Genomic DNA, 13613 nt, shown 5'->3' on the forward strand with positions numbered 1-13613 from the left:
GATTATGCCAGCACATTTTCTACAGAAATAACCTACACAAATAGCCATGCCTCAGCTTTATTAACGTAACATCGTTCGTTCTGCTGCTTGTAATACCTATAGTCTAAACAACATATGAAATTACCATATAAAATGTTGACGAACATTCTATTGAATTCCTGTGATTGTGTTTGTGTTTCCCAGCAACAGTCAAATTATGTATTAAGAATAAACACACCTTGGTCGATACTCCCTGAATGTTACGTTGTTTTATTCTGTTTATTATTTTGCTTTTCTGGGCGGAAAATGACTTCTTCTGAAGGTTGTAACTGACAGGAGTTCCGCTATGCTTGTCATATTGTAGCAATCTTATATATGTATTTTTGAGCTGACAGATAAAAGGCTTCTTCCTTGTATAATGTCTTTGACCGTAGACACTTACGGTTGGATTGATACAATCCAAATGGGTTTATAGGGATTACAACAAGAACAATCATAGCTTTGGTGATGTTTTGTAAATTTGTGAATTGTGTTTCCTAATACAAACAAGTAGTCGGATATCTATGTCGTAATGTTTATTTAATTTTATTGTTTTGTTCCATAGTGGTCCAATAAACTATCCCAAATGCGAATGAATAAATTTCTCGTAAAAGTGTATGGAAGACATAAAAAAAAAGAGTTATATACTTCCACATATATAAAAACACGAGAAGTTCCGAATACTTTATGGATTGTCTTTATTTAAAATACAACATAAAGATAGCAATTAGATCCAACTAACATGATTTGCAATAATTTAGGTTTTAATTGGTTTATAACACTATATTATGTTATGTTCCTCATCAGAAGGTGATAAAATACTGGCAGCTGCTGTGGACACGAGTAGCATGTTTTCCCATTTAGTTCATACCACACAATTGTTCTTAAATACCTAAAAAGCTGAATATTCGAAACATATATATGAACTACATCGTATGGGTTGGTATTTATTATTTTTCGACAAAACCAAGAAGAAGGAACACACGTTTTGAACAATTCTTATTAATACTAGCGTATTGAGTCCGTATTTGTAAATGTTTATTAAATTATTTTTTTAAGTCGACCAATGGAGTATCACAGAGAGAAGACATGTATTTCTTTGTATATGTAACCAAAAGTTAGTATATCTTTTGGCAGCATTACTTAGGATCAACATTGACATATTGACATACCACTGATAGATAAATATGTTTTAGCAAAATTCTTACGCTATCGAACAAAATATAATTTACAGCAAAGATTGTCAATTCTTTTCACAACTTGTTATAGAACTGTTGCGTGACGGTAGTATTCTGGCATAAGTTAAAAAGTAGACTAAAGGATCAATTTATACAGAAATGGTTTGATGATATTCTAAACTCCTCTAAAGGACAAACATATTCAATATTTAAGACAAAGACTGAACAAGAAAAATATTTAATTAAGCTTAATACAAATGATAGGAAAATCATGTGTAAATGTCGTTCTTGCAATATGCATTTACCCATAGAAAAAGGAAGATGGTTAGGTATTCCTCGTCAAGAAATAACCTATACATTATGTAATTCGTACATTGGAGATGAATTTCATTACTTATTTATATGCGAAAGTTATTAAGTTAAATGTCTAAGAGAGAAATGTATACCAAAATATCATTTCACTTATCCAAGACAAATAAAAACGCAAGGATTGTTTAATATATTTAATGTAAAAATGTACACAAAAGTTTGTAGATTCTTAGAAAAGCTTGAAAAATATTAACTTCATTTCTGTACAAGGTTGTGCTCCTTCTATATGTAACTATGCTATATACAATGTTGTAATTGTGTACATCACACGCCATGTATCATATTTACTATATGTATGTGACCTCTTGTTACACACGTAAGTGTGTCGGAGTGAATAAATAAAACGTGTAAACTTGTTGGTAGAAACAAAGACGGTTGATGATTCGGTCGTGATTGTCTTTTAATTGAGAATAACTCACGAAATGACTATCGCCACCGACAAATGTTTGCTAAGGCAAGATTTCCTCTCAGTCAATGTTGTATCAGGCTTAGAGCTGTTGTGCTTTACTGTTGTGCGGAAGGCATACTGAGTAAATTACACATATTCATTGAAAAAACAAGCGCGTAATATTCCACGTTTACAGTACTCTAAACACAGGAAGTGGAACTCTCTTGCTATCACGGCCGACTGGGATTAGTATCGCGTGGCTTCATCTAGTGGTCCGAGTATAAAATTTTATGTTTAAACCCGTTAATACATTACCATAATTCCTTCTGTTTGTAACGTAAACTACTCCGAAACAGTCCGTTCTATATATATAGGTACCCACAAAGGGTTGGTCGTGTGTTATAAGCATGTTTACTTCTAAGATTTTGTGATATGGAGCATATGTTACCCTTTTCCTTTTACTTAATGGTTTGTTTACACCTCATAATTTATATGAAGACGTCTTGCCGTCTCTAGTTAATTTCCATCACTAAATGTTGACAGTGTTAATATTTGAAATTAGATCTAGATTCTGTATATAAGCTGTGGAGGTAATATGCATTATTAGTGCTTCAAGCACTGCCTTAGCCTCTCTATATGCTGATAAATATCACATGCAATTGATTTCCATGGCATATCCATAGTGTACATTATAAAACCATAGGCGACAAATTATTGATTTCTATTAAATAATACCATGAAGATATACACATTGCCAGAGATGGAGGATATGGAATTTTAGCGAGACTAATCGGTTTGTTTGTCAGCCTTATCTTTAAATAAAACAAGTTGAATCATAAGAGACATTATCGAAATTTTAAAAAACGAAATGTGGTACTTTTCTTATGTATTAAATAAGTTTTCTTATGATTCAACTAACTACAAAAATAAGTCATTAAGAAAAACTCGCCTCTTTGTTTATTCTTTTGTAAATTTTTTCCATCAACCGTTAAGCAATTTTATCACATTTTTCAGTATCAATTTATTCCCGGAACATTAATAACATTTTTTTACTAACATACTCCCATCATTTGAGTTATACTTTTCTGATACAGTTCTCCTGTCATAGATATCATAAAGTCATAAAGGGTGTTTGATTCCTGTATATCAACGGGAACTTGGGATGCAACGGGCACGTAACTCCTTAACAAAACAATAATTAGCACGTTTACCCAATGACTTTCCTTCCCTTTACAGTAAATGGTTGATAATGTATGACTAAATTGGCAACTCGATTTTAGGCTTTTGATTAATATGATAAATAAAGGAAACATGTTGCTTTTATTGTTATGTTGCTGCATTATTAATGTCTTGTTGCGCATTGGGTGGACATTCGAGTCACAGTGTAACGTTAGTTAGTATTGTTGAAAAACTACAATTAGCTGATTACATTGAATTCATAAAAATGTCCTAACAGAGGCTGGCACCATGGTACAGAACTGAATCTCGTGTCATCCAGTGTTGACTGCTATGCTGACCACACGACGTTTTATCTAAATATGCTTACACTATGTAACTGATAACATCCGGTGTACACCAGTATATTTTATAAAACTGAATAATATAGTATAAACATAAAGATATATCTACTGAGTCTGACACTGTTTTTGATGCAATCCAGTGTAAACCGGTATCTTTGATATATAACTGACATATACATTGTTTTAATGAAGGCATATCTATTTTATGTCATGTACTGTACATCTAACGTCATCCAGTGTATACATGTATTATATATATATATAAAGTGGACTAATACATTACAGACATATATACTGTGTTTGACACCTACGATGTCATCCCGTTCAGACCTATATCTGTTATATATTATCGACATATATACATAAACTGATATCCACTGAGTCTGACGCTTAGTATGTATGATGTAATCCAGTGTATACCTATTAATGTTATATACAATTGACCGATACATTATATACATAAACTGATATCCACTGAGTCTGACGCTTAGTATATATGATGTCATCCAGTGTAGACCTATTACTGTTATATACATTTGACCGATACAGTGTATGCATAAAGGTACAGAGTCTACCACTACATGTCCTGTCAGTTTGCGAGTCACGACATACAACAAATGCTGTTTGTCGCGATACCCTGTAGAATACATCAGACATGCTACGATTCAGTTTACGTACTTTCTGTATATGTTTCCTTTATTCTTAACTAGTTCCGGTCCACTTAATAGTTTTTGATACACATAGATTTGATGGTGTCACTTCCTCCGTATAGTTACCATTATATGATGTGTTATGTGTTTTTGACCTGTGAAACTCAATAAATCGATCAAATGCACTTCATTTTATTATCTAACAACGGGTTGATTTTGTTACAATATTTCACAACAAGTTATTTAGGTCTGTTCTACTTTTCTTCTCTATATGTGTAAAATATTTAAAAACGAGTGTCAATTTAAATTCTGAAGTAAACGCAAACAGTTTAACTCTGACGTTATTCCGTCTTTGCGTATTGCAGAGTAATCTTCTCTTATCAATTTTTCCCCTGAGCTTTTTGGATAAAAACGAATAAGCCAGCCAGGTTTAGCATATCCCATATTTGCAAACCTTTAGCACAGAAAAAATAATTTCATCTTTCTAACATGTACGGTAAATATAAAATAAAAGGTTTAAATTCATCACGTCGCCTTTTCCGCATTGCGGCATCGGAGAGTTCCAAATTCGTGACGTCACGTCATTGTTGAGCCATTGTGACGTCACGTCACGTGAAATGGGGTGTAAGATAGAAATTTCTCTTACCCTGGACAGGGATATCCTCCTCGGGGAAAGATTCTTAAGTTGCCAAACACTCGGCAAAGCCTCGTGTTTGGCAACTTAAGAACCTTCCCCCTCGGGTTGAGATTCTCCTATCTCACCCCCAAGGGGGTGAAAGATTCTATTATTCCAACACCCCTCTTTTACCCATGACAGCTCTATCTTACACACAGGGAAATGAGAGAATTACAAAACAATTTTTACTCTGAAAATAATATGTAGGAATTTGTTTACCTGAAATATATTATTTGATGGAAAAAAGGATTTGTCACCTCTTCTACTAACAAACAGACCGTGCATATATCGCATCGACTATGATTCGATATTTTAAGATCAATATAAAAAGCATACAAGTTTACAACAACCTTCTTTGGACGTTGTGTTCAAGTCCAGTCATTCCAGTCTTTAGATTATCATTTAAATTACTTTAAGCGTGGTCGGGTGGTGCAGTGGATACCCCACACTTGCCTTTCACCAATGCGGCCGGGGTTCGATTTCTCGATCGGACGTGAAAAGGTATGAGGTCACCTGCCCGACGACGTGGGTTTTCACCGGGTACTCCGGTTTCCTCCCACAGCAAGACCCCCAGCCTGCGCGCTAATATCCGGGTTAACAAGATTGATTAGTATAAGTTGTACAAACTTGTTTCATGATTGTTGTAAAATAAATAACATTTATATTTGTTTTAACTTAATCTCCTGTTTTCAGTTAACAAAAATAAAAACGAAACATTAATGACACATTTTTGTACCGAAATGGTGCAAAAAGTAACAAAACCTAGCTTCACTTTCCCGTTTACTGAGTCGATGTTCGTCGTATATTCGCAAAGGTACAACCAGTGCTCTGCATGTAGGAACTATTGTCGAGCATATATAAACTCTAAATTAACAACTAAACTGTTAGCGAAATGCTGCCGTAACTCGACTATATTTATTTATGACTTTGTGTCGGATGTTGTTTGATATTGTGCACACGTGATTTCATTTTGTTAAACATTGCACCTTTTTTACCCAGGACGCACCGCGGTATGGAATTTGTTTCCTGAAGTGAATCGTATCTCCCGATGGATTTTAATCTAAGTCATACAACATCTAATAGTACTCGCTACACACTCAGAAGAGAATGTCTGAAAACATCTAATGTAATTTGTTTTCATATTCCTGTGGCCATTGTGTGATAATCGGAACTGGGGCACGTGCTACCAGGAGATACGATGTTGTGTTGACTACGGTCATGCGCTGACATATATACGACTTCCGGTCATGTGATATGATTAACCAACCAGAAATAATGTAACGTCAATGTGTATTAAGATATTGGATTTTATGTACATGTAATTGAATATTGTGAATACCGGTTTTTTTATCACCCCGTTTGTCTTATATAACTGAATTTGTTATATGAACATGTCATTTATGACTGTGTTCAAGTCATTTGATATTTTGCCATTTTACACTGTGTAAGTTATTTGACATTGTATGTATTGGTATTGCGATAGTGCGTGCATCTTATTTGATAAAACACGATGGTATATATTTTGGCCACACTGTAAACATGTATACCCATATAAAACAAACACATTTTTCCATGAAATAAAGTACATTTTATATTTATATTCGTTAATTTGATCCACATAGAACGTCATGTTCGCACCACAAGTGTGTTTTTGTCATATCAATTATATGTTTGGTGAGTAATAAGTATTAACGCTGGAAGGGCAACCAGTAATTAGTTTGGGGACATATGGGCGATTGCCGGATATGTTGTTGAGAGGGAATGCTGGGAAAGGCACGTAGTCTAGATGCTGATCAAACACGTTTACTTGGAGAGGAAACACGCCACATAAAGACTGCTTCATTTAAAGATGCGGCGACTCACAGACTCAAACTATCTCGTCTTCACTACTTTCTAGACGATAATCAGCATCATTATACGTGGTGTTACTATAAGCAAATGTTGTTTCACACCAATTTGACTGCCCAGTGTGGTTTGGCTACGACTGCGGGCACATCAATGGTGAATACTGAAAGCATGCGTTAACACAAGCAAATAGCATTGTCTCTTATGTAATTACATCTCATTTCAGTCTGCGTCTAAAAACATTATCGAGAAATGTACTTCAATTTTAATTTTCGAAACTATACATTCTAATTTTATTATCATTAATGCAGTCGAAGCACGCATGTTTAAGTAAACTTAATGACGTCATTTGGAAACAAACAACCGCACCTTCTACAACTTATAACATATTCAAAATATGCTGGGCAAATATTTATGTTTGCACAATTAGGCGGATATCTATATCTGAATACAAAAGGCTATTAATGGAATTTGCAGATACAAATCTGTCTACACGGCTACGAAATAGGAGATACCTAATCCAGATTAAACGATCGTGACCTACATTGATCTATATCCTGGAATGGCCGGTAATAAGCTCAACTTGCCATCGAATCCAACTGATGGTGAGACGGTACAACGTGCAAATATGTGTATGCACCAATATCAGTCTACCGATAGTATGTAAATGTCACCACAAACAGTCTCTCTAGAACAGACAATGGATTCCAATGGGAATACTGTTATGTTTCCACACTGGCGGTTCCATCATCCGTTTTACACCCCGTCAAATAGTATCAGGTATCACGCAGCGACGGGAGGCATATTGTATGGATAATATAAGGAACAGCACCACTCCAATTTGCACTCTGTAACCATGTTGTAGGATAAATCAGCACAGCTCCGTTGTAACCAAAATACACAAACTTATGACACTGGTATATTGTATCTGAGGACAGAATTAAGATCGATTTCGGGAAAACGTTGCATGTACTTTTGGAGAATGTATTCAAATTGTGCAAAAACGAATATTGATCTATATTTCTACATTCAGATTTTGTCTCCGGCGACGACACATTTTTTACTTGCAATTGTTTAGAATCAAGGAAAACAGGTAAAAGAAACAGCATACACCATTATAGGAAAACCGATAGGGCTTTGGAATCCTTCCTCAATATATATATTCACTATGCATTGACTTTTTTATATCAGAATGTCTTATATGATCAAATCTATTCGGAATTTCCGGCTTTGATATCCGGACAAATGTAATTTAACAGTGAATTTTTTAAGGCATGTGTAATCTTTACATACTTTGTGAGTGGATATTGATATTTAACAGGTGTCACCCACAACTATAACCCAGATAATACCTTTTGCTTGAATATGCATTACTTGTGTTAACTAAATCGGGATTTGTGTGTAATGAATTTATATTTTAAATCATCAATACATTTTAAAATGTACATAAACAATATATGCGTAGTTTGTTTTGAACAAATTTGTTTTGCGAGCTTTTGAAAAGGTCTGTTTTCTTTGTCAAGTAAAGAATGCAAATGACTGACGTCTCGACTCAAAACCGGTGAAAATAACACGTTAAGCCACAATGTGCCGAATAGGTAAAGACAGCTGTCAGAAAATATCGAGACATCTCGTCCAAATAACACTCTAATTCTGCAGCCAGTCAGAGGAACAGTTAATGTATTTACTCATTCCACCCCTTAATGGATGTTTAAATGGGGTCATAAAGATGACTCATCTATTTGTCCGATATAAACAAATTGCATAAACGATACAACAAAACTGCAAAGAGTTGGTATATTTAGTATATAAAGTAGTACAAATGTCAACGATTCTCTATGGAAAAACTAACTTCTAACATTTTATAAATGTATTTTCTTAAATGTGCATAAATTGCAAAAGTTGTGAAGCTAGCAGCCTAAAGATTTTACTCTAGGGAATCACAGACTTGTACATCGTTCGCAATATACGTAAAGTGTATGGAAGGAATTGAATAGAGTAACGCCCGGAACTGAATGATTTATAGATTTGATAACTGTAGTTAATTAACGAAGGATAAATACTGCAGCTTATGTGTTCATGTATTAAATTGATCTATATGTGATCTTAAGACATAAATACAAACCTTACCCCAACATCAATATCAAGGCTGATCGTTATACACGCGTAAAGTAGAATGTTAAAGACTACTTTATACTACATTCTAAACATTGTAAACGAAATTGTTGTGCATACCGGGGAAGTGTGGACATAAAATTTATTCATAATTAGTCTGATCGATTAAATGTGTTTTCGCTTCGTGTTCAACTTAACCGCTAGCTCTGTTCTCGCTGTCAGATTGTTTCGGGGAAAGAGGGGAAAGAAATGATCTGCAAAATTCAGCAGATGCACTGGTGTCGCCTTCCTTTGTGTATTGTAGCGATTCATAAAAACCCGAACTCCATGAAATATTTGTGCATAATTCGAATATAACAATATCATTTTCAGATTAACAAATTGAGTTATTGGCATCACCGGTGCGACGCTTTATTGATCAATGTGTGCGTAACACCTCACACGTTTTACATGGGAAAAGCATTAAGATGGCGCAGTTCCGGTAATCCGGGTTTATTCATGTTACACACAGAAAGTCCGACATCTTAACGTTTTAGAATGTAAACAATGCAATAGTATGCATATTCGGTATTGTATTAAAAAATAGTGCTATAAATGAAGATACGCGTAGCATTAAGATATTTGCAATATCTTGTCCTATTAAGCCAGGAACTACATCCTTGACACCACGTGGTAGTTTCATTATATTTAAATGATACTGAGATAGACAGTACAATACAAACAACTCTTATGTTTTATTAAGTTTCAGATCGTATAAGTTCTTTTTAGGTGACCAGCGCTTTTTTGATCTTCGATATCCTTCCCAATCCTACCCTCATAGCTTTTATATTCAGACGATTTAGACAACAGGATTGTTCTTATTCACCTACGTGTGTGTTTTTATCTGGGTTTCTGCATCCGCCAACTAAATTCTAAATAAAAGTGTCCACACTTCGTACTTCTTGTAATTGCGTTAAGTAGATAATGCTAATCACTAGAACTTTAATCATGTATGGTTCTGCAAACTTTCTCAAATATAGGAAGCCATCGGGTGCGTTTTTTTCTTAAGTGATTTTTAAATATTGATGAAAGTGGATACAGGAATATTGTTAATGAATTATACTGAGAGACACCCATAACCGCTGGTATATGTGGATGTTTGGTAATTAAAACTACCTGATATTTTATACCATTATTGGTATTCAAAGACCTCACGGACCTAAATATAAGATTAATTAATAGAGTGAGTAATATTATTTTCAAATACCCGTGAAAATATTAATCCCTATGTCATGTATTTTTTTGTTTTCAATCTTTAATCAATCTTTTTTCAATCAGTAATTATGAAAATATTATTGATGAAAGCTTTACACTGATATTTCATTAAGCTAATGTTTTACCTTTGTTCAGCCCGTGCATTTCAAAGTCGACTTATATTTGCACATTACGTGTTTAATAACCCCGAAGCTTGTTGAGCAAACACACAATGACCTTGACATTGAGAACGTGGTTAGGTCGTGTGGGTAAGTGTAGTCATATTGTTCTCAAAGTGTTTTGGGTCCTCATTGTACATTGATAGGCATCCTCTTCACATTTCTGAACAAATTACTCCATAATGCGTGACACATCTATATCGGGTTGTTCTTGTTTAACAAAACATTTTACATTGTCCCATTCTATTAATGGGACTAATGTGAAATGTATCGTAGTGACACGCGGCATTGGAGATGGTCTACGCCCTGTCAGAAACAGTATTTAAACAGACATTAGACGGCAGATATAGTCCATTGAACGCACACTTGGACAGATGTGATGAAATACTTATTGTAATACCTGGCAGTGGAAATTTTAATTGAAATGTTGTGCAGTAGAAAACGTTATATTGTATTGACATTTAGTTTGTACCCAGACGCAATACATTACCAATTCATGCTAATTAGTTTTCGTTTTCCATCCCTGGCACATGTTTCAAATCGGATATGAGTGTTCAAGCAATACACATTTTTCTTGTGGAGAATGTTAGAATACCTCTCCATAAATATGCTTCACAAATGTTATCACTTATGGAAAAACATTTAACGCACTGCCTGCTAATTAGTAAAACAACAGATATAATTTTCCATATATAAAATTGTAATACCAATATATACAATTTACAAGATACCAAGAATGGAAACCACGAAAGCATTACACTTTCAAAACGATACAATTTAAAACAGATCACATGATATATATTTACAAGTGAGTAACAGGAAAAAGAGGAATGCGACGGCCAGGCTGGGATTCGAACACGGGAACCTCTGAAGTCAAGACGGAAACCTTTCCAATTGAGCTATCTGGTCGCCGACGATCCTAGTCCAGTTCCGCTACAAATGTATAGGATCATATGAACGCGGCGTTCACGCCTATATGGGCGGCTTCCCTATACCTGCCAAACCTGCCATACCTACCTGTATGCTTTAAAAATGGGGACATGCCTTGTCAACAGGTATTCAACAATGACAAGGAAAAACATTTTGCTACATTATATAACCATAACATGTTATCAGAGCACTATACAGAAAGCATAAAGTGCTGAATCGGTTTAAATTTGCCAAACTGTGACACATATCGAAAGTGATATTTGTCACGATGTGAATATATCTCATTTGTTATTGACCAATCATAACTGCACTTTTTATTGACTTCAAAATTGACGCCGTTTAGGAAGGCAAATGTTACCAAAAAAACAGAAGACGGTAAAATTATAAAATGACACGCAGCCATTTTGTCAAGTGTGACGTCATTGGTATGTCGGTATTCCGTTAAATATTCTCTATCTTTTTGCATAGCAATACGTACGATATCAGGGAATTTTATATTCAGTGAATAAAATGCATGAAATCAGACCAACCATGGGTTTTATTGCAGCTTATTGCCTCTCTCGTGTCACCTACCAACGGACAATCAATCACTCCACGTGGACGCCGACAGAAACCTGACATATCGATGCAGAGGCTCCTTCCGAATTCAACACCAAGCAATCCTTTAACATAGCTTCATTGTATTATATATTGGATCAGAGCTATTACGTTCACTAAATTGTGTCGGAGGTTTTTGGTATACGTGTGTATATGCCTTGTTTATAAGAAAACAATAACAATACGAATATTTGGCATGTTTGAAAATGAAGATCTCACAAGCAAAGTATGAATTTAAAACAAGTATCATGAATAATTTCAAATTGAAAAATGTTTTTAATATACACGCTGTCACGCATATTGGTATATAGCTGTTCCTTTTTGTATAGAAAGGCTGATCCCAAGCACGCCCACATCACACGCAACCCAAGCAAAACAAACGTCATTTATCAATAAAACATGTTTCAAATGATGGGTTCAAAGCCAAATACACATTTCTCTGAAATAATCCCGATGTTCAAACATACCCTAAATGGCCTGACCGCACGCGCATGCTCAATACATCTACCAATATAGGTGTATACGTGCATTTAGATCACTCCCATAAAAGGCATGAGAATAAACGGACGGCAGGTATTACCCCAATAAGCGCCCCTTCAAAAATGATGTTCAGAGTTAAAAGGGTTGTTTAGTAAATATGCATGACAACATTTTATAAATAGAATCCAGTGATACATACTCTTCGTAAGGCGTCATTGACAATAAACGTGTAAATGCAAGTATGAGAACGAAAATGTTTTCAATCTTTAAGTAATCAGCGTTCTAATATGCGACGCTCGTAAACAGTGAAGGATCCAAAACTGTTACATAGTGGGGTTTCCCAAAATGTGCCAAGTGATTTTCTAAATCAGCTTTTTAAAGTTTGGTCTGCCGATGGTAATTTCGGATATTTATTTTAACATTAGAGCATGTTTCACTCGTAACGAAATATCAGAAAACGAACAAATGGTCTTATTTACTATAGAATTTGTATTAGAGGAAAGCGTCCCCGGGGATCCTCCATTACTGATTTGTCCGCCTGGACCCAATTAGGTATCGCGTGAAACGACGCTTACTCAGACATACTTTAATGGTGCATTGTTACCAAATAGACCGATTCTTTCCATCTGTGACCATACCATGTTTAATGTGTGTGTGTAGCAAAATTGAGAGGTGCTACTATACGAACAAAAGCACCGGCCATGTGACGACAACCCTCCTAAGTGAGTACGGAATATGGCATGTTGTAGATTAAAATGTAAATATCTGCAAACATGGAGTGAAATAAAAATCAATGATTTTTTCTGCTTTCTGTGTTAGTTCATCATGCAGCACATTTTTCTCGCGATGCATTTCCAATTCCGTGCATGTTTAAATCAAAGTTATCCATAATAAAGTGTGTTCATTTTTTAACATAATATCATTGCTTTTTATAAATATGATCTTACCTGTTCTGCATCCCCTTGTCAATCCAATCATGATAAGTACATGGACGAACGCTGTTTCCCACCTGTACGGTGCCATTGTCACAGGTGCCAAACTTCTTGTGGAACGAACACCCTATAGCTGTAATCCGTAGTGCTTTAGTTGACCATCCGGTAGCTGTACCCCATACACGAGTTAAAAGCGAGGTACATTATCACAGTAAATGGCTTTTTCCTTTCTATTACTACGGAGTTTGTTGTACATGTGAGACTTTACATAGCGTTCACATTTGTGGCGAAATCAATGTGTACCTATGGGCGGCTGCATAAGTCAATATTGAAGCTTATCGGCTGAAGTATAGAGGCAGGCTGGGTGGCGGTGAAGGCCCATGTGTCCGGCATATGTCGGGAACTGTCGGGAACATCAGTATCCGTCGGTGTTTGTTTTCAAAACTAAGTGTCAAGAAAGAAAAAAATGTAACCAGTCTATAACTCATTCTATACTGGGTTTA

At 35.3% G+C, this 13613-nt stretch overlaps 1 protein-coding gene across 1 annotated transcript in view; it reads right to left on the reverse strand.

The window, feature by feature from the left end:
* Nucleotides 1-13388, reverse strand: part of LOC110447196 (neuronal acetylcholine receptor subunit alpha-10-like) — a 69013-nt gene extending 55625 nt beyond the window's left edge. The window contains exon 1 of the mRNA XM_021492737.1: nt 13126-13388. Coding sequence (XP_021348412.1) covers nt 13126-13201 — 76 coding nt within the window. The 5' untranslated portion in view covers nt 13202-13388. The remainder of the gene's footprint in view (nt 1-13125) is intronic.
* Between the last annotated feature and the right edge of the window lie 225 nt (nt 13389-13613).

The sequence above is a fragment of the Mizuhopecten yessoensis genome, unplaced genomic scaffold (assembly GCF_002113885.1).
Source record: "Mizuhopecten yessoensis strain PY_sf001 unplaced genomic scaffold, ASM211388v2 scaffold3235, whole genome shotgun sequence".
Lineage (NCBI taxonomy): Eukaryota > Metazoa > Mollusca > Bivalvia > Pectinida > Pectinidae > Mizuhopecten > Mizuhopecten yessoensis.